The following is a 22,860-nucleotide window of genomic DNA, read 5'->3' as shown; positions in this document are numbered from 1 at the left end:
AGAAATAGGGTGAGAGTCCTTCTATGTTTGCAAACCGTTAGCGGGCTGCCCGCGATGTGTGTTGTATTCTGGCTTGGTGTTTGTTCACTAATAAAAGTGTTTTCTTTCCATTTCTATCTTTGTGGAGGAATTTTCTGGGGTGGGGAGAGATTTTGTTAAATTATAAATCCCCAACACCACACACACACACACACACACACACACACACACACACAGACTCCAGGTATATCTGATCAAGTTTCTTCACTGCACCCTGCAGAGAGAGACAAGATAAACTCAGTGCCAGCCTGAAAAAAAAAAACAAAGAAAAAACAACTAGATCTCAATAATCTAGAAATCTAGACACATCCTGTACGTGAAGCTTGAGGGCATCAAACTAACATTGTCCACTGTCTCCACACGTATCAGCTAGATGTTGACATCTCACCGCAGTTCTCATGCCAACACTTTTTTTTCTTTTTATTTCAATATTAAAAAAAAATAATAATGCACACTCAGCGGGGAATGTCTCAAATGCTCATGCAGGGTTTTTACCTTCAAATATCTCTTAGGAGTGATGTCCTGAGTGTGGACTCAGGAATTAAAACAGTCTGCTTAATAAAATGCCTCAATGCTTGCAAAGAGGGTTTTTCCCTTTTAGATCAAGAGCTGGGTGGCTGGTTGTTGTTGGTAACGCAGAATTCCTTTTGTACCTGGGGGTGCCGTGCCTCACCTGCTGGGTACAGGTGCCGCATAGCAAAAGATCCGAGGAACCACTCAGGTGCGAGTAGTAATGGCGAAAGGGCAGGACTGGGTGGGCACGTGCGAAGGAAGGTGGTCTCAGGCCACTGGCTGTCCTTCCTTACGATTTAAGTGAACCGTGACAACGTGCCAGGTGACAGCAAGAACAAGCCCAACCAACGGTCTGCCACCTATAGGGAATCTGCCTTCAAGCCCTTGGATATCGACATGGATGGGATGCATTGGTTGGATGGGTGCGATGTTGGGTGACCCCAGACACCAGCATCCTCGGTTCTGGGGAGTTCCCTTCACAGCGGTTTTTAGCCCCTGAGATGGTGTCCTGGGTCCTACAATGTCAACGTAGATTTTGATGTTGGCTTTTGAGTTTGCACCCCCTCAGAACATCACGTATGAGTTGTCACTCATCACAAACGTAACATCCCCGAGAGAGACCACCTCACCGCCCTGGGGGAGCTGGCGAGGGAGCTGGCCGGGCTCCCCGGTGGCCTCTTCCTCCGCTGTCTGCCGGTACACAGGGCTCGTCACCGCTGTCTTGGGCATCTCGGCCAGCTGGACCACCACGGCCTCTTCCGGGATAGACTCCCTCTCCCCGTCTTCCATCTTATTCACATGAGCCACGTTCTGCGTGTCCTTGATCCACTCCTGCCAGGATAAAACACTGTGACTCAGGCTCCGTGCAGCAAACCCCTCCCCTCGGGGCCCGTGCATCCCCGGGACCCTGGCAGCCTCCCTCCGGAGGTGATGCCACCCCCAGCAGAACAAAAAAGCTCTCATGTTTAGCATCTTGGCATAGAGCTTGTGGTTTCAGACCTGCCCTTTTTTTTTTTTTTTGCGGTACGCGGGCCTCTCACTGCTGCGGCCTCTTCCGTTGCGGAACACAGGCTCCGGACGCGCAGGCTCAGCGGCCATGGCTCACGGGCCCAGCCACTCCGCGGCATGTGGGATCTTCCCGGACCGGGGCACGAACCCGTGTCCCCTCCATCGGCAGGCGGACTCTCAACCACTGTGCCACCAGGGAAGCCCCAGACCTGTCTTTTGTCATCAGCCTCAAAGCGGCTGGTCTGTGGTCACTCCTCACACATGAGGACCGCCTGAGGGGCTTTTCCGGAACCCAAAACAGGAAACACAGATTCCTCCCCCCGCCCCCACCCCGCAGGTATGTTCTCTGAGATGGGGGTGACTTTTCAGAAGGAGGATTGTCACTCAGCAGGTCCAGGGGGCCCAGATGCTGAATCCTAACAGGTGCCCTGGGATTTCCTGATGCTGGCTGGGAGCACATCTGGAATAGGGTGCTCCAGGGGACTGTATTCCACCGGGTGACTCCTCTGTTCCCTATAACATCTCCCTTCCCCGGCCCAGCCTCCCCCATCTCCTTCTTCTAGCCCCAAGTATTGAAAAACTTCAGATTTCCTGTCCTAAACTCTGCTGTAACCCCCTCTCTTCTCCCTTGAAAGGAACTGGGACACCCCTAAATATGCCGCTTTGGCACAAGGATTATTTTCAGCTGCAGGCAATGGAGAATGCACCGCTGCAGAGAGGATTCTCTGCTCTCCGTTTATCCTCCCTAGAATAGCAGGGCATAAATGTCCCTTTTGGCAAGGAAATGTACATTTGTAAACGGTCACCCTGACCCTTCCAACTCCAGAGACAACACTTATCACCTGGGAGAACTTGAGTCCGCATAAAATCTTACTAAAGAACCCTTATTTCTCATGCATTTCCTAGTCACCTTCTCATATCTTGCCTGCCACCCCCAAGTCCCCAACCCCTTTTCTTTTACTTGGTGTCTCCTCCACACTCTATCACCCTTTGTTAAAATGGCACATCACCCTCCAGGTCTGTAACTACTTCTTGGGGGTTTTCACTTGTTTTCATGTGCACACAAAATAAACCTTTTCTCTTCTTAATCTTTTTTTTTTTTTTTGTCTGTTTAATTTGCAGGTATCAGAGACAGAACTTAACAGGATAGAGGCATGTTTTTGTGGGTTTTCTTTCCATTTCTTTCCCTCTCCTACACCTATAAGTAGTTCTAAAATTCACCTTTTTGCTCCTCTGGAAGGTTAAATAGTGCATCCCTTCCAAAATAAAGATATGCCCCAGTGCTAACCCTCAGAACCTGGGAATGGGACTTTATTTGGAAATAGGGTCCTTGCAGATGTGATGAAGTGAAGGGTCTGAAACGAGGTCCTCCTGGAGGAGGGTGGCCCTACATCCAATGACAGGGTCCTTCTAAGAGACAGAAGAGGAGAGACACAGACACAGAGCAGAAACCCCATGAAGACAGAGGCAGAGACGGGAGGGAGGCGGCCACAAGCCCAGGGACGCCTGGAGCCCCCAGGGGCTGGAAGGGGCAGGAAGGACCCTCCCCCGGAGCCTCTGGAGGGAGCGCGGCCCTGGGACACCTGGACCTCACACGTCTGGTGTCCAGGATGGGGGAGGATGAATGTGTGATGTTTTGAACCCCGCCGTTTGCGGCAGCCGCAGGGAACTGGCATAACTCTGATCCCATGGTCCTGTAGAGTCTACGCCTGGGTGTCCACTGCTGGCAATGTCCTGGGGACGCGGTGCTGATTCCCTCTGTCTCATTCCTCCCAACTCCTTAAGCATTTGTCATGTGAATGAAACAACAACCATAAAGTTTGAAAAAGGAAGTGTAGGTTTTGTTGTCAGCTCTGCAGAGGGAACAGATTAAGAACACAACTTCCTGATAAGATCAGAAAGTGATTAGGCTGGAAAATCCCGTAGTGGGGGCCACTGATCTCTGGGGCTGATTTCAAGAGAAGCCACCCTCGGAGGCCCTTGGATCTACTCTCTCTGACCAAAAGAGAAAAGAACGTGCTGCTGCTTTCAAATGCAAAAAGGCTCCCAGGCATTTAAAGAGGCTGCTGGAATAAAAGCGGGGTTTTACATGGTGCACAGGGGAGGTAGTAGGACAGCACAAAGCAAGCCTGTTTTTCATGCCCAAGGAGATGGCGCTTACCTGGAAGTTACCTTGGTGAGACTCAAAGAGCCCAGAGAAGGTGAATCTGGGATCCGGCACACTGGGCATGAGAACCTTCTTAACCCTGAAATGGACATGGAGAGTCTGGTCAGACAGGCTGGCGCCCCTGAGCAGGGCTGTGGACGTCCAGGCGGACAGACCCCACCCACCGCCCCGCCATGAGGGGCCCGGGATGGCTGCAGACTTTGACCCCAGAGGCTGCACACCTTGGCGGAACTGCGTCCCCAATTTCAAAACATGTGCCCCACTCCTACCCTCGCAGGTACCCTGCTCCCAGCATCCACGTGAAGCCCTCACCAGGAATGTGATATTAGGGGCATGGAGCCCATCTCTGCAAAAGAGCAATTCTTATTACCTAGGAATCACTATTTCTGTTGACATTATGGACTGAATTGTGTCCCCACCTCCCCAAATTCGTAACTTGAAACCCTGACCCCTCAATCTGACCGTATCTGGAGGTTGTACTTCTTAGGAGGTAATTAAGGTGAAATGAGGTCATAGACATGGGGTATGAATGTGAACAGGATACACCACCCCAAAATATGCCACTTGGGGATATTGTGTATTTGGAGGTGAAGGCACCTGAGAAACAGCAGAGGTAGGAGAAGCCCTCTGCCCTCCCCCACCCACCTAAAAGCAGACCACAAATTTCCCTCTTTACAAAAAAAAAAAAAAAATTCCATTTGTAAAGGTGCCCCCGCCTCCTTTACCTCGAAATGGACGAGTCACATCACTGAGATGACACCAAGATGCTTCCACACAGACAGCCTTTATCTGCCTGTAGTTTCCCCTACACATTTCTTAGTCACCCTCCCACTATTTACCCACATCCAAACTCCCTTTTCATTTGTCTTCCTTTTCCACTTCTCCACAAATTATTACCTTTTGTTAAAATGGTACAGAAGCCCCCGAATTAACTGCCTTGTTAGGTGTTCACTTCCTTTCTACGAATCTCCATGCGCTTAAAAACATTACATCAGTAAAGAAACATGCATTTTCTTACGTTACTCTGTCTTTGGTCAGTTTAATTCGCAGGCCCCCAGATACAGAACCTAAGAGGTTTTCATCTATAAGATGCTAACCCTATGTGACTGGTGTCCTTAAAAGAAGAGGAGATTAGTACACAGATGCACACAGAGGGACGACCGTGTGAGGACACAGGGAGGAGAGGGCCGTCTACACACCCAGGAGAGAAGCCTCAGGAGGAACCAGCCCTGCCCGCACCTGGACCTCAGACTCAAGCCTCCAGTACTGGGAGAAATAAACGTCTGTTGTTTGAGCCCCCCCCCCCCAGTCTGGGGTGCTTTGTTATGGCAACCCCAGGAAAATAATACAGTTGATTTCACCACTCGTCGTGAACAGGGACTTCCTTGAAGACAGGACAAGTGTTAGTTTTTTCCAAGAAGTGTACCCCTCAGATTCCCTCAGGGATGATTTCAGTTTTGTATTAAAAACATCAGACATGTCACCTGTCAACACGCTTATCTGATTGCTTCATCTACTCCCTTGCAGAGAACCATATTGCAGGCATCTGTTTGAGCTGGTCAAAGAGAGAAGAGCAGACTGAAGAAAAAATGGGGCGATTTGCAAGAATCAAGAGAAGCTGCTCCATGCTGTATCCAACCATGACGGGACGTCCTTGAAATTGTCTAACTTAGCCTAGCTCAGACCCAGCCTGAGTTGTCCAGAATGGCGGTCCATGTTTCTCTATGCATCACTCCAGTCGTTGCTATGGAAACCTCATCCTAAGAAACAAAGATGGCACCCACGGCCCTGGGCATCAGTGCCTTCAAACATCATCAAGAAGTAAAAGGCCCGGGCGCAAGTACGTTTAAAGAAAGATGGAAATAGCGGTTGTTAAATTATTGCACGGAAGGTTAATGGGGAGAAATATTTAATATCATATTTTTGAAATGCTTTCTATGGTCTCAAAGAATATTGTTTTGCTGTATCTGTAAATGGATTTACAAACCAGACAAGCTTTCTTCTTGTCCAGTTCTTCTCACGTCACTCACCAAATTGTCTCATTTAATAAATCTCAATAAAAATTAAAAGTGTTTTAAGTACCTGTCATTGTAACATGACAGGAGGGCACAGCTCAATGGGGCGTGTGTTTGAAGCAAGGTAACGCTCTCATAGGAATGAGCATTCTTATATCCTACTGTCTCCAAGAGAATATTTGTCAATGAATTCTGCAGATATCTCTGCACCTTTGGCATTATTTCCCTCTCAAATTTCTTGTCATATACCACTGGCAAAGTGTGTATTATAGAGAAAGTGATATTCAGCTAAATAATCATATCAGACAATTCTTTCCCCCCTCCCCCCAATTCAGGGACATATTGGAACCAAAGCCCATGTGTCTGAGGATTCTGTCAGGGTCATCCTTACCTCCGTAGTTTCCATAAAGGCAGAAGGAGAAGGGAGGCTATCAGGAAGGTGACCATGCCAGCAATTAAAATAAAATTTGGGAAAAGGCTCTTTTCCTGGCACAAATCTAAAGCAAAACAGAATGGGGGCTGTAAGTTATCAAGATAATTTCAACATAATACTAGATCACACTCCAAACCCTGCCACCCACATTTTTTTTTTCCTTTATAAATGTCAGGGTCAGCAAATCTTGATTTTGGTGTGAAATATCCTGGAAAGAGAGATGGTGACACTGGACAGGCAAACATCAGGAAGGAGGGAGAGTAGATTTAACTCACTGCCAGGGGTATTTGAGGATATCAGGGCTTTCTTTGGTCTATCCATATCTATCATCTATCTATCTATCTATCATCTATCGATCTATCATCTATCTATTTAACCTACCTACCTATCTACTTATCTATCTACGATATATATCTGTCTACTTACCTATCCATTTATCTAGCTATCTATCACCTATCATCCATCTATGTCTATCTATCTATATATGTCATCTATCTATCATCATCTATCATCTATCAATCTATCCATCTATCACCTATTTATCTATAGATCTCTCTATGCATCTGTACGTATATCCATGGAACCACATTCATAAATGACACATTATACTTGCTATGAAATAAAAAAGAAAATTAGTCCAATAATGTTGGAATCTAGAAGAGGAATTGCTTCCACCGTGACCTCTGGAGCAGGACTTGGGGTCATCCGTGTTTTCAGGTGCCCCATTCCACCCTCCCCCCAACGTAGGGTGCCGGACCATGTTGTGCAGCGATGCTGCGTGACATTACCTGTTAGCTTGCCCCTCTGCTGGCGTATCACCTCTGACCAGTCACTTGGGTATGTGTCAGAGCCGTAGCTGGACTCCAGCGTTTTCACTCTGGCCCGAAAGAAATAACACTTCTCAGCATCCAAACTGTCAAGCGTGACATTGCAGGTTTTTGCCTCCTTGGACTAGAGGGAAAAACAGACACGATGACCCATGATTGACCCAGACTTTTTCATCTTCTACCAGGGATTCACACAAGATTCCTCCTTGCAGGACTTCCCTCTCTTGTTTCACTTCCTCTCTCTGCCCAGATATTTATCCTTCAAACAGCAGCAAAAACAAATGTGGCAGCACCTCTACACCTCCCTCCAAAAAGGAAAAAAAATTCGTTATGACAAACATGATGACAGACGCTTTTGAAGAATTACTAAGTTCTTTCTTTAAAAAAAAAGTAATTTTTTAAAATAGAAGTATAGTTGCTGTACAGTATTATATGTTACGGGTGTACAATATAGTGGTTCACAATTTTTAAGGGTTATACTTCATTTACAGTTATTATAAAATATTGGCTATATTTCCCTAGTAACTTTTTTTATGAATATAAAAGTAATGTATGCTGTGGCTTCCCTGGTGGCACAGTGGTTAAGAATCCGCCTGCCAATGCAGGGGACATGGGTTCGAGCCCTGGTCTGGGAAGATCCCACATGCCACGGAGCAACTAAGCCCGTGCGCCACAGCTACTGAGCCTGCGCTCTAGAGCCCGCAAGTCACAACTACTGAGCCCGCGTGCCACAACTACTGAAACCCGTGCGCCTAGAGCCCGTGCTCCGCAACAAGAGAAGCCACCGCAATGAGAAGCCCGTGCGCCGCAACAAAGAGTAGCCTCCGCTCGCCGCAACTAGAGAAAAGCCCACACGCAGCAACAAAGACCCAACACAGCCCCCAAATTAATTAATTAATTATTTTAAAAAGAAAGAAAAGTAATGCATGCTTACATTTGAGACTTTAGAAAACACACACAAACACACACACACACACACACACATACACACACACAAAGGCAAAATAAGACACTTAAAACCCGTCTTTATTCTAGCTCCAAAATACAATCACCATTAACAAATTGATATCATTTCTCTCCTTCCGGGGGTATGGTACTCATTGAACACAATATTTAATGTACGTATTGCTTCTTATCACTAAATATTCTTCAAAATACCTTTTGATGGCTCTTAAATATTTTATTATAAATGTACCATAATTTGTTTGACTATTCTCCTGCTGTATGCCACATAGGTGGTCCCTAAGTCCATGTATTTATTTTAGATAATGCTTCGATAGACGTCTTTGTGCATACAGCCTCATCCACATTTTGAATTATTCCCTGAGGATTGATTTCTGCAAAGGGAATTAATTGATCGCAACAAGGACGGAGGTCTTAAAGTTTCCTGGTGTTCAACATCATTAAAAATGGTCACATTTTATGATCAGCTATTTAGGAGAACTCCAGTATCCCTCTATTTTTTTTTTAATTTTAATTTATTTATATTATTTATTTTTGGCTGTGTTGGGCCTTCGTTGCTACGCACGGGCTTTCTCTAGTTGCGGTGAGTGGGGGCTACTCTTTGTTGCGGTGGGCGGGCTTCTCATTGCGGTGGCTTCTCTTGTTGCAGAGCACGGGCTCTAGGCACGTGGGCTTCAGTAGATGCAGCACGTGGGCTCAGTAGTTGTGGCTCCCGGGCTTAGTTGCTCCATGGCACGTGGGATCTTCCCTGACCTGGGTTCGATCCCGTGTCCCCTGCATTGGCAGGCAGATTCTTAACCACTGCGCCACCAGGGAAGCCAAGTATCCCTCTATTTTAATGTGTATTTCTTTGGTGAGCAGTGATTCTATTCTACTGATTCCAGCCATTTGTCCGTCTTCTCCCTTTTTGGATGAGTGCCCCCTGCTTCTGTCACATACACCGGGTTCCACAATCACATGACCAAGTCCTTAAAATAAATCTCAATATCTTTGTCTCTGTGTCTCTCCATCTTTCTCCACCGTTCGCATCTTGGGGATACTTACGTACACCTGGCCTGAGAAGACGTCCCTGCCCTCACCTGCCACTCGGCGTCAAAGGTGCTCTTGTGCTGGATTTCATACACGAGACCTTTGTACCACAGGTCAGAGCAAGTCACTGTCACTGCTCCCTGATGCCACTGGAAGCTCAGATCACTCAGGGATCTGGGTTTCACTAAGAAGGAGAAATAGCACAATGACTAACACCTCTACCAAGATAAACATTCCACATCTCTGAAATTACAGTGGTAACTGGCCTTGGATTCACTTTCCTCTCACTGTTCCAATCCTTCCTCTAATACCTTATGAGATGTGGGGTTTCCTTGTCTTTAGTACATTGACAATAGAACTTTTAGCCAGCTCTCCAAGGACCCTTAGGTGTCTCGTGGAAAGAGCTCTCTGAAATTGCTTGAAAAACTTTTTTATATCTGTTATGGGATGAATTGTCTCCCACCAGAAAAAGACACTTTGAAGTCCTGGACCCTAGCACCTCAGAATCTTTGGAAAGAGGATCATTACAGGTGTAATTGTTTAAGATAAGATGAGGTCATCCTGGAGTAGCGTGAGCCCTAATCCAGTATGACTGGTGTCCTTATTAGAAGAGAAGAGACACAGACACAGAGGAGAAGCCACGTGAAGACGGATGCAGAGACGGGAGGGAGGCGGCCCCAAGCCCAGGGACGCCCAAGGTTACGAGCAGCTCCCAAGAATTGAGGGAGAGGCTTGGAGCAGATTCTCCCTCCAAACTTCCAGAAGGAACCAACCCTACCCACATCTCGACTGTAGAATTTCTGGTGTCCAGAACTGGAAGATAATGTTTATTTTAAGCAACCCAATTTCTGAAAATTTTTTATGGCAGCCCGAGGAGACTTATACAATGTCTATGAGGGATTGTTTTCAGTAGGGGGTCCATAGCTCTCATGGGATTCTGAGATGGACCTGTGACATCCCATCCCTCAAAACGGGGGGGGGGGGGGGAAGAAACTCTGCCTCACAGAAATCTAGACCAAAACATGAATCTTTGGAGAGAGGGTTTCACTACCTTTGTATGATGTATCCTAGTCCAAAATGGACAGTCAACCCTCAAGGTACTAAAGCACGTACGGTAACTGCTGATCCACAGACTCTTGCTGAGAAGGGGGTGTGTTCCATTCCTGATGGAAAAATATAGAACTTCATCTTTTTCTACTTCCAAGAGGCACCCGGCAGTGTAACCTTGTTGAAGGGTATACTTGGAGCATGGTCTGTATGCCTCATTGCTGCTTAACCTGTGATTTAAAAAGAGAAAAGTTCAGCTATGTAGCATCTTAAAAATAACAACTCAAGGGCCGTTCCTTTGCTCCATGACTCTGTCACTGACTCAGATTGGGTACCACGTCACTCGCTTCAATGACCCCCTCCCCTTACAAAACTACAGCGAGACCTGTCGAAACAGAAAAGTACCCCTCTCTCAAATGTTTACACCCCTTGAATGGATCTTGTAGGACTTGAATTGTGGCCCTCCAAATGGCATGCCTACGTATCTATACTAACCCCGGAACCTGGGAACAGGACCTCGTTAGGAAATAGGATCTTTGCAGATGTGATGAAGTGAGGGGTCTGAGATGAGGTCCTCCTGGATGATGGTGGCCCTACACCCCATGACAGGGTCCTTCTAAGAGACAGAAGACGAGAGACACAGACACAGAGGAGAAGCCCCGGGAAGACAGAGGCAGAGACGGGAGGGAGGCGGCCACAAGCCCAGGGACGCCTGGAGCCCCCAGAAGCTGGAAGGGGCAGGAAGGAGCCTCCCCTGGAGCCTCAGGAGGGAGCGTGGCCCTGGGACACCTTGACCTCAGACATCTGGTCTCCAGGATGGGGGAGGATGAATTTTCTTTGTTTTAAGCTGCCCAGTTTTGGGTACTTTGTTGCCGCCGCCCTAGGAAAGTAATTGACCTGCAGAGTAACCCAGCCCTTGACTCAGAGGCATTTTTATTTTATATTGGAGTAGAGCTGATTGATTAACAGTGTTGTGACAGCTTCAGGTGCACAGCGAGGTGAGTCAGCCGTGCATATAGGTGTATCCAGCCTCCCCTCCCATCCAGGCTGCCACATAACACTGAGCAGAGTTCCCTGTATTACACAGTAGGTCCTTGTTGGTTATCCTTTTTTTTAAAAATAAAATTTATTTATTTTTGGCCGCATTGGGTCTTTGTTGCTGCGCGTGGGCTTTTCTCTAGTTGCGGTGAGCGGGGGCTACTCTTCGTTGCGGTGCGCGGGCTTCTCATTGCAGTGGCTTCTCTTGTTGTGGAGCACGGGCTCTAGGCACGTGGGCTTCAGTAGTTGCGGCTCACGAGCTCAGTAATTGTGGCTCGCGGGCTCTAGAGCGCAGGCTCAGGAGTTGTGGCGCACAGGCTTAGTTGCTCCGGGGCATGTGGGATCTTCCCGGACCAGGGCTCAAACCCATGTCCCCTGCATTGGCAGGCGGATTCTTAACCACTGCGCCACCAGGAAAGTCCCTGGTTATCCTTTTTAAATGTAGCAGTGTGTACATGTCAATCCCAAACTCCCTAACTGTCCCTTCCAGGAGACACTTTTAATAGGGATGTCCCAAGATTGGGTGCATCTTTGAGGCTTCCCTGCAATATTAAGAAGAAGCCTATAGGATCGAGTGTGAGACCAGCTTATACTCCATCCTTAAGATCTCAAACCCAAGCAATGACGAGACGAAGAATTATCTCCTTTACGATTAAAGAAATGGATGCGGGACTTCCCTTGTGGTTAAGAATCTGCCTACCAATGCAGGGGACACGGGTTCGAGCCCTGGTCTGGGAAGATCCCACATGCCCCGGAGCAACTAAGCCCGTGCGCCACAACTCCTGAGCCTGCGCTCTAGAGCCCGCGAACCACAACTACTGAAGCCCGCGTGCCTAGAGCCCGTGCTCCGCAACAAGAGAAGCCACCGCAATGAGAAGCCCGCGCACCGCAACAAAGAGTAGCCCCTGCTCGCTGCAACTAGAGAAAGCCTGTGCGCAGCAAGGAAGACCCAACGCAGCCAAAAATAAATTAATTCATTAAAAAAAAGAAAAAAGATATAATCAAATATCTATTTAAAAAAAAAAAAAAAGAATCTCGGTGGTTTCGAGCATGAGTCAGTCATCACTCCGTTAGAAGGTCTGGGAGCTGTGGCTGCAGCTGTGGTGAGGCCTGAGAGCTAGAGGGCACACACATTCACACTTGCACCTTCTGATCCTTCACACGTTCACGTCCTGGGCCGGCCTCCCAGCTGTTGACATCTTAGAAGAGGAAATATTTTAGCCATAGGCATGGTTTTCCCTTCCTCAGGGCACTTACTTTTGGAGGAATGTCAAATTAGTCCCGGGGTATTCACTTGCATTCCATGTAACCTTCACAGTTTCGAAATTAAAGTTGATGATTTGAAGCTGCAATGTTTCTCCTGGGTAAAAAGACACAAATAGAGTAGACTTTGAGGCAATGCTGGAAAGAGCTTGAAATTTGTAAAATGATGTCAGCACTCATGTTATAAGAATGATATAGTGCTTTTTAAAAAAAATTTGATGATATATTTTATTTAATCCTATATATCCAGAATATTATCATTTCAACATGATATCTATATCTATCTATCCATCTATCTATCTACCTCTATTATCTATCTATCTATCTCTATTATCTATGTATCTATCATCGTCATCATCTAGCTATTATTTATCTACTATCTATTTATGTATCTATCTTCTATATCGTCTATCTACCTATCTATCATCTATCTTGTCATCATCTATCTGTTACCTATGTCATCTATCTGTAATTATCAACAAGATATTTTATATTCTTACTATGTGTCCAGAGTCTGTTATGTGTTTCATACTTATAATACAAGAATGATAGAGTGCTTTAAAGGGACAGAGAAAACCAAGATTCTCACAAACAAACCGGTCATGACTTATGTCTGTAAGAACTGCAGGATCTATGAAGGTTGGTGAGAAAACTCAATCACTTTGAGAGACAACAGTCAGTGCAAGATTACAGCTGACTTTCTTCTCTCGTTGGCAAGAGGTAATGATTATCAGTTAGTGTGAAGAGTAAACAGTGAGTGCCGACTGTGTGTCCAATGGCACCATGTTTTGTGGGCACACAGAGAGGAACTGGACACTGTCTCCCATCCACCAAAGTCACTGTCTTACTCAGAACGCCACACATGACGAGTCGAGGAAAAGCTCAAGGTCAAGTGAGTCCTTCAGTGTTTGCTTTAGACGCTACTTAGGCTCCACACCTGTCAGAATGGCCATCATCAAAAAGACCACAAATAATAAATGTTGGCGAGGGTGTGGAGAAAAGGGAACCCTGGTACACTGTTGGTAGGGATGCAAATTGGTGCAGCCACTGTGGAAAACACTACGGCAGTTTCTCTAAAAGATAAAAATAGAGCTGCCATAGAATCCAGCGATTCCACTCCTGGGCATTTATCGCAAAAAAACAAAAACTCTAATTTGAAAAGACACATGCACGCCAATGTTCATAGCAGTACTACTTGCAATAGACGAGACATGGAAGCAACTCAAATGTCCATCAACAAAGGAATGGATAAAGAAGATGTGGTACGTATGTACAATGGAATACTACTCAGCCATAAAAAAGAATGAAATCATGCCATTGGCAGCAACATGGATGGACCTAGAGACGATCAGACTAGGTGAAGTAAGTCAGAGAAAGACAAATATCACATGATATCACTTAAATGTGGGATCTAAAATACGACACAAACTAGTGAATGTAACAAAACAGAAGCAGACTCACAGATACAAAAACAAACTAGCGGTTACAAGTGGGGAGAGGGAAGGGGGCGAGTGGCAAGATAGGGGTAGAGGATTAAGAGGTACAAACTATTACGTATAAAATAAATAAGCTACAAGGATATATTGTATAACACAGGGGATATAGCCAATATTTCATAATAACTATACATGGAGTATAATCTTTAAAAAATTGTGAATCCCTATGTTGTATACCTGAAACATATATAATATTATAAATCAACTATATCTCAATTTTAAAACTCATAATATATATTTTTTATAAATTTATTTATTTATTTGTTTGTTTTATTTGTTTATTTTTGGCTGCGTTGGGTCATCGTAGCTGCGCGCGGGCTTCCTCTAGTTGCGGCGAGTGGCGGCTACACTTGATTGCGGTGCACGGGTTTCTCATTGTGGTGACTTCTCTTGTTGTGGAGCACGGGCTCTAGGGACGCAGGCTTCAGTAGTTGTGGCACGTGGGCTCAGTAGTTGTGGCTCGCAGGCTCTAGAGCACAGGCTCAGTAGTTGCGGCACACGGGCTTAGTTGCTCCGCGGCATGTGGGATCTTCCTGGACCAGGGCTCAAATCCATGTCCCCTGCACTGGCAGGTGGGTTCTTAACCACTGCGCCACCAGGGCAGGGCAGTCCCAAAACTCATATATATATATATATATATATATATACATACACATATATATATATTTTATTATTATTATTTTTTCTTTGTTTGTTTGCGGTACGCGGACCTCTCACTGTTGTGGCCTCTCCCGTTGCAGAGCACGGCTCCGGACGCACAGGCTCAGTGGCCATGTCTCACGGTCCCAGCCGCTCCGCGGCCTGTGGGATCTTCCCGGACCGGGGCACGAACCCGTGTCCCCTGCATCGGCAGGCAGACTCTCAACCACTGCGCCACCAGGGAAGCCCTCATAATATATTTTAAAAAATAAATAAATAAAATGTGTAAGTTTTTTCTTCATCCCTTTGAAATATATGTAGAGACTTTTAGAAGTTAGTGAGCTTTTGCCAGATTTGGGACCTAGGCATATCTTTCTCAAGGGAGCCAACTCTTTGAAGAGCAAACATAAACGGTGTGGTGCCCCATTTCTGTGAGGGGCTAAGAGTCTGGCTCAAAGTCATAAAAGCACCTTCAGTCATAAAGACAGGAGTTAATTTTTCCCTTGGAGAAAGCCAATGATCTGACCCAGGTGGTCCCTCCAACTGGAAGGTGAGTTTAGGAAGAATTATGGTTACAAATGGTGCTGGGACGTCCTCCCGTTTGAGAGCGCGGGTGCAGTGGCTGGTGTCCACCTTGCTCTAGAAGAGGGTTTGTGTCTTGTCAACCTCTTTCTCATGTGCATCAGAGCGCAGTCTTGTTCAACGCTTATTCAGTCATGAAACCGTGTCTCTCTTATCTCTACCTTGGTGGAGAAGAATTCTGGGTTGGCGAGAAATGCCAGTTTTGATTCTATTTCTCCAGTACCATCAGAAACACCTCCATCTCTCCAGAAATTACCTGCCAACCTGGGCCATCGGTGGTTAACAATCCTGGTGGCACCATTGCCACTGAGAGATACCATCTCATTCCTGTGATTTCACTGTTCCCACCTGAATGTCGGCTCCTGAACGGAAAGAACTCAGGGCCATCAGGACCCATTGTTGCTTAGAAAGTATGTGCTGATTTTATGGGATATTATGAACTTATTCGGAAATTTTAAGAGATGAAGGTGTAAATGGCAAAGTGTACCAGGACAGCCCTGGTGACAAAGGTTGTCTGTACCAAGGCAAGGGTGGGGGTGGGGGGGGTGTCTCTGGGTGTCGATTTCCTCGTGCTTCTTTTGACACCGGTTCACAAGGGTTCACGAGGGTTAGGCGTGTTCGGGGCAAATGTGCATTATCACTGGCCCCAACAGAAACACAGTAGCCTTATGTGGAAATACGATCTGAATCCCCAGTGGAGTCGTGAAGTCTGAATCTGTTGGTTCAAAATGGATCGACGGGGTGGAAGTGGCCCCGGAGGGACCTCTCTGCGCAGCTCCGGGACCTCGGGTGGGATGGGGGGAGGCTTTCCTAAGACTGTGCCCAGTGGGACCGCAGGTGTTCACACACCTGTGATGACCTCGGGCAAAAGAAAAGCAGGCAAACCACAAAGGTCTTTCATAAAGCAAGTTCTGCATTTTCCAGGAAGTTCCTACAAAGGTTCTGGGCACACAAAGGTCTTTCATAAAGCAAGTTCTGCATTTTCCAGGAAGTTCCTACAAAGGTTCTGAGTGAGCCCGGCTTCACAGAGGGATGAGAACCGCCTCGGGTGGGACCCTCTGTGCATCCACAACCTTAATCCCTACTTCTGCCCACGGATGTGCTTCAAGTGGGTCAGAATCTAGAACTGGTCTAAAGGGCTCTTTCTTCACTCAAACTCCACGTGCGCAGTGGTGGCAGGTAGAGGGGGGCTGTCAGAAGGAAGCTATGGGTCTCAAGGAATCTGTGGCCACAGGGAGCTCTGATCGCAGCCAAATCTCTCCTCCCTCTGCCTTCTGTCGCTGGCAGATGGAGTCCTCGATTCGGCCACGTGAAAACAGAGCACCGGGCATTGCACAGAGCTAGGGAATTATGTGGGTGCCAGCCCTGGGGACACCCCACATCCAGGCTCTCTCACCCTCCTCACTGTGTCCACTTGATACCCAGTTTGCCACCCCAGGGCTGCAGCAAAGAAGGCCCCTAGGGACTCTTCCAAACCAGGTAGGCGAGAGGCCAGCTCGGACGTGGACGGTCAAGCATGGGGTGATGCCTGGGGACAGTTCAGAAGCTACATGTCACGAACGTGCCACCACCAGCTCCCATCCGGGCCTCCCTTGAGCTGGAAAGCAAATCGAAGCTGTCTAGTGCAAGAGGGGACCAGATACCTCCCGTCCCCCCGCTCCTGTTGCTGCCTTTTGACAAAGCTTGTAAGGTGATCATGCAGCCTGGAAACAATTCTCTGGAAAAGCCCCAGGAACCAGGCTCTGCGGACAGAGAGCAAAGGTGACGCTGATAATCGGTCTCAGAAGGCGCGGCCAGCCGTGGGATTCAAGGGTGACCCCGCGGACAACGGGTGACTGGGGAGGCTCTTGTCTTTCTCGGGGGCACTGTGGCGGCATGATCTCACCACGGGAAGGGAAATACTAATTTAAACAAAAGCCTTTCACCTCTTTGGAGGCAGACAGAGCAGCAAAGCAGCCCAGATTCTCAGTTCTGCAGCCAAGGGCTCTTCTATTGATTCTTTTCCATTCAGACCTAACCCTGAGCTCAGTCAAGAGTGCGTCCTGGGACTTCCCTGGTGGCGCAGTGGTTGAGAGTCCGCCTGCCAATGCAGGGGACACGGGTTCGAGCCCTGGTCTGGGAGCATCCCACATGCCGCGGAGCAACTGGGCCCGTGAGCCACAACTGCTGAGCCTGCGCTCCGCAACAAGAGAGGCCGCGAGAGTGAGAGGCTCACTCACCGCGATGAAGAGTGGCCCCCGCTTGCCACAACTAGAGAAAACCCTCGCACAGAAACGAAGACCCAACATAGCCATAAATAAATTAATTAATTAATTTTAAAAAATAATTAAAAAAAAAAAAGAGTGGGTCCTTTGCAACAGGCAAATGGAGCTTTGCCCGAGACTCAGGAACCTGTGTAAGCCCTTGTCACTTTGACAAAGAAAACACTGCAGTTGCAAATGACACCATAAAAAGAAAAGAGCAGAGGTGTTCAAAGAAAGGGCATTTCAGGCAGACAAATGGCTACATTCACCAGCGTTGACTTACTCAGCTCCGTTTCTTCTGAAGCCATCAAATGTCCCAGCAGGAAGATAGCTGAGGTTGCCCAGGGCAGAAAGATACGCCTCATGCTTGAAGGAGGAGAAAGCAGTGAGCAGAAGGTCAGCGCCTCAGCTCATCGTACAGAGGTCACCCCGTCTTTAAAATGTGGAAAAGAAACTCGGGAAATGACTACAGGAAACAGCCATGCTTTATTTTAAAAGATGACTCTTGTCAAAAAAAAAAAAAAAGTGCAGGATCATTTTTTCAGCCCCGCCGAGCACTTTTACAGCCCCGCCGGATACACCTCACTTGAAACATTATCAGATATGATCTACACCCAGGATTCTCACCCTCTGGTGGGTTGTGAGAATCCTGCGTTTGGAGGTCGAGGTCCAAGCGCGGTCCTGCAGCCCTCATCTTGCTGAGGCTTCCTGGCTGCTCACCCAGAAGCAGGGACACTTGGTCCCCCTCCCAATGGCCTCAAGCCAAGCAGGGGACAGCATGGTATCCATAAGGGACAAAGTTTGGGGACTTGCAGAAGCTCAAGGAGAATCGTTTCCCAGATGTTACCAGGGAGATTTCTAGGTGGGCTTTTTCCCACAGAAGCAAGCCTGGAGTGATCCCCAGTGGCCAGTTTATGGCCCCCGTGTCTGCCTCCAAATGTGCCCCCGGGAGTGGGTGACTCTAACGAAACATAACACCCACCGTGATAACTGTGCTTGTAAAATCATGTCAAAACTACAAAGCCCTTTCGCAGATAACCACTGACAGAATCTGTGGGCAGCGGGAGATGGGCAGAGTAAACACCAATTGCTCCATTGTAGAGTTAAGAACTCAGTTTCCCAGAAGCAGACAGTGGCCGATTGACTTCCAGTGGCGTATTGCAGGGCAAGCTGAGACTCAGGTCTTCCTGGCCCCAGATCAGGGGTGCTTCCACCGTGGGCATCCTTCCAGAGGTCAGAGGTCCAACACTGCTGTCCCTGGGCTGAAATCCAGGTGTGGGCAGGGCTGGCTCCTTCCGGAGGCTCCAGGGGAGTATCTGTCTTCTTGCCTTTCCAGCTTCTAGAGGCGCCCACATTCCTCAGCTCATGTCCCCACGTGACACCAACTTCTGCTTCTCTGACTCTGAACCTTCTGCTTCCTTCTTGCAAGTAAGGGCCCTTGTGCCCACCTGGATAACTCAGGACACTCTTTCCATTTCCAGATTCTATTTTTTGGCCATGCTACGGCAGCTTGAGGGATCTTGGTTCCCTGACCAGGGATTGAACCCAGGCCCCCTGCAGTGAAAGCACGGAGTCTTAACCACTGGACCGCCAGGGAAGCCCCATCTCCAGATTCTTAATCACATCTGCAAAAGGTCTTTTGTCCTGTAAGGTGACATATTTGCAGGTGCCAGGAATTAGGATGTGGACACCTTTGGGGATTACAACGCGGACACCCTAGTGTGATAGGTGATAGATTGACAGACACAGACATGCATATATGGTCCTGTACATTGTTGACAGGCTGGTGATAGAAAAGTAGATAGATGATAGTGAGATAGATGGTAGATAGATAGATGATAGATAATTGATAGAAAGTCTCTCATGCTAGGTCAGGGTTTCTCAGTCTCGGCACTCCTGACATCTGGGGCTGGGTGACCCTCTGATGTGAGGCGTCCTGGGCCCTGTGGGGTGCGGAGCAGCTTCCCTGGTCTCCACCCACCAGGTGCCAGGAGCTCCCCTCCCTCCATCCCCCCGCCCCAAGCCAGGACAGCCAAAGGGCTCCAGGCATCCCCAAGCTTCTCTTTGGTGGGGGGGGACCCTTATCCCTTCATCTCCCCCCACTGCTCCCTCCTTCCCGCCATCCAGGGCAGCTAGAGCTTCTAGCTCTTTTCCAGAGCAGACCTTGCTCTGAAGGAACTGTTCATTTCAGAAATTTTACCTACAAAAGGAAATACTCAGGCAGACCACACGGGGAGAAAAGGCCTGGGAGGCCACTCTGAGGTCGGAGAAGAAAGCCAAGCCTCACCGTGGCGCTTCTGCAGCAGGGATGGGGATCCTGTGAGATTAGGATTTTATGGGAACAGAGATGAGTGGTCCCCGAAGATGGGTTCTCACAGCTCCCCGGGTCAATGACGTGAAAGAGTGTTTGCCCTTCGGGAGGACCAAAGAGGCACAAAGAGAGGCTCGGAATCCGCGGTGCTCTCTCGCACTCCCTGGAAAACTGTGACAGGCTGTCCCCCCATGTTTTGACGGCTCTGAGACGCTGGACCGCTCCGAGAAGGGTGACCCGGTGGGAAAAGCATGATAGCCGGGGTTGTGCTACCTCGGTGAACTGCGCGGGAAGGTTTTACGTTCTCTGGTCCTGCCCTTCACGGGCGCATAAACCTGGGCGGGTGGGGTGGGGGAGAAAATGGGCAGGCGAGCTGTCCCCTCCCTTCTGGATTCCAGAATGGAAACAAACTGCACGTGAATCTCAGAGGCCACGGTCATCTCGTGGAGATGACACATCAAACCGCATGCCGTCTCCTTCCCACTGTCCGCCCTCTGCGCTCAAAGCCACAAACGGGTACTGTGCTGTGTGTTATTCTCCGTATCACATGTGTAGGGTGAGTCAGCAAGCGAGAAAAGCAAAGAGGAGGGAGGTTATAAAACGTGGGTGTGAATGGAGCTGAAAACGTCAGTGTTTCTGTTATTTCTGCTATTCTGCCCACTCCCCCTGCATGTGGGAATGATTTTGGTGACCTATGGATGTAGCACAAGACACCCCAAAGCTTAGAGGCATCCATGAACAGCAGCTTGTCGTGTCTCCTGATTCACAGACTGGTTGGGACTCAGATGCTCAGATGCTCCATTCGGTGTCGGCTGGATCCATTGTCAACGGGAGGATTGATTGAGTGGGAATGTTCTAGAAGCTTCGCTCACACACCTGGCCTCTGGACTGAGTAGTAGCTGACAGCTTGACTGGCCCCTTCCCTGACCGGAAGACTTGACTGCATGGAACGTTCCACAAGGTCCGGTCACTTCCGCTATCTTTGATTGGCCAAAGCAAGCCACAGGCCAGCCCAGACTCAAGCGACAACGAACCCCCTGGGCAGGAGCTGGAAAGAATTCACACCCATCCAGATTTCTCCACAATAGCGATCTCTGTCTGATCAGGTTCCACGTGATTTCCATAAAAGACAGTTCTTTCTTACATGAAGTCAAGATATGATGGGTTCGCAGCAATGATAATGAACCACAGTGTTGGTTCCACCAGCCTTAAAAGTCAAGCTTCTGCCGAACCGAATCGTGTCAGAATGTGCAGCGTGACACGACCTCTCACCTCTACTCCGGCACCGGTCTGTTCCTGAATCTGCCCGGCGCTGCCGGATGTAATGTCAAAAAGGCACGGGGTGGGGGGGGGGCAGCCGAACGCCGTAAGCTGCGCGCTTTGCTCTCAGATTAATCTCAGCGAAAGCGTGTTGGGGTTTACTGTGTACTGAGAACTATTGCATGACAGAAGGGTTTCCCCGCTCAGCAGACAGCAGAGGCCTGGGAGCGATGAACGTAGCACAGCGGCATTTTTACAGCACAGAGCCAAGTGGGAAGCTCTTTGCTATTTCATTTGTTTGAGGAGAGATTTGAAGATGGGCAGCTGTACTGATCCAGAACCTTGGAAACGGAGGGATTGGCTTTGGAGGGGGCGTGAGTGGAACTCAGGGGGCCTACGCATCTGGATCTGGGAGAAGGATGCCTTGTCCGCATGCGGTTACGTTAACAGCTCTGTCTGAGGACGGGCCAGGAGACACCATCGGTGTAGAGCATGGACCAGTGCACAATGCTTACTTGTATCACAAGCCAAAGAAAACTCACTTCTTAATTGCATGGTGTGTTCTCGGCCAGAGAGTTACAACGTTGAGTACAAGGGCCTGCCTCTGCTGAGTAACGCTCCCTTCTAAACAAGTGAGTCTTGGAAGAGCTGACGTTTTTGTAGCCCATCCCAGCCTCCTGTCTTGCCCTGCTCCATCCCACCTATCCCCAAACCCAGCCTGGCTTCGCACAGAATTACCAGGAAGGGGTGGAGGAAGTGACCAATGACATGGGCAAAAATGGGGGAACCAGAGCAGGTCTCCTGGACTTCTCCTAGAACGAGGAAATACAATTCGGCTAAGGAAAAGGTCTTTATGTGTGATGTGATAAAGTCTCATAAATGAAATTACGAGTTCAACACTAGCTAAGTGGAGGCCGAATTAAATGTAACGTGTTGGCATAATCGTGCAATGATGATGGGCTTAGTGGGACTCTGTTGGTCTGTGTCTACACATCCCGGGTGCATATGGTGTCCACCCTGTGTCTGACATGCAGAAAGTGTATAATCCTGAAAGCTGACAGAGGGACAAATGGAGGAACATATGGGTGGATGAATGAGTGGCTGGCTGGCTGGATGGGTGAATGATGAATGGACAGATGGGTGGGTAGAATCATGGAAGAATCATCCAGTCTGGGTTCTCAAGGTCCCTGAAAGATGTTATTGTGGATTGAATTTCCCCCTAAATACATATTGAAGCTCTAACCCCCAGAACCTATGCCTATGACCTTATTTGGAAGTAGGGTCTTTGCAGATGACCAAGTTAAGATGAAATTTTGAGTAGGCCCTAATCCAATATGACTTGTGTCCTGCTAAAACGGGACCTTGGACATGCCAACAAACATACAAAGGGAGGAGCATGTAAAGACACAGGGAGAAGATGGCCATCTACAAGCCAAGAAACCCCTGAGGCTCCTAGAATTAGCAGAGAGGACGTTAAAAAGATTCACCCTCACGGCCCTCAAAAGGAACCCACCCTGCTGACACTTTGATTTTGCACTCCCGGCGTCCAGAACTGTCAGACAGTAAGCCCACCCTGCCTATCCCCCCCAACCCGCTTGCCATCTGTGGTGCTTTGTTACGGTTGTACCAGGAAACTCATACAGATGTCACCCTAAGTCTGGTAGGGGCAACAAGCTTGTTATGGACAGAACATTCCATCTCGTGTCCGAATGGCTGCAATGCACAGAAAGTCCACCTGTTGCCCCGACCCAGCCTGTCCTCTGACCACACAGAAAACCCATCTCTGTGTGAGCCCTGTTCAGATAACTGAGGATGGCCAATGCTGCCTTGATTTCCAGGTTAAACGAGCTTCATTCTTTCATGAGCTCCTAGACGCTTCGGTAGCCTGATGTCCTGGCAATGAGCCCTCAGATTCAAGATGGTGGGTGACCCTCCATAGAGGTCATTCACGTGGCTGAACAGTAATATGGGAAAGGGAATAAATCCA

The 22,860-nt window shown here is 48.2% G+C and overlaps 1 protein-coding gene across 1 annotated transcript; it reads right to left on the bottom strand.

Annotated features, from left to right (window-relative positions):
* Positions 1-300: 300 nt before the first annotated feature.
* CRLF2 (cytokine receptor like factor 2) lies at positions 301-17,667 on the bottom strand. Its single transcript, XM_029240984.1, has 8 exons — positions 17,586-17,667; positions 12,337-12,439; positions 10,108-10,271; positions 9,045-9,178; positions 6,964-7,126; positions 6,134-6,239; positions 3,722-3,806; positions 301-1,383 (listed from the first exon to the last, which is right to left on the bottom strand). The coding sequence occupies exons 1-8, from the start codon at positions 17,665-17,667 to the stop codon at positions 1,117-1,119; spliced, it is 1,104 nt and encodes a 367-aa protein (XP_029096817.1). The 3' UTR covers positions 301-1,116.
* Between the last annotated feature and the right edge of the window lie 5,193 nt (positions 17,668-22,860).

This window comes from Monodon monoceros, unplaced genomic scaffold, assembly GCF_005190385.1.
Source record: "Monodon monoceros isolate NGI ecotype Baffin Bay Population unplaced genomic scaffold, NGI_Narwhal_1 Super_Scaffold_22, whole genome shotgun sequence".
Taxonomy (NCBI): domain Eukaryota; kingdom Metazoa; phylum Chordata; class Mammalia; order Artiodactyla; family Monodontidae; genus Monodon; species Monodon monoceros.
Note: the sequence above shows the minus strand (reverse complement) of the source record. Positions and strands in the feature narration are given on the sequence as shown.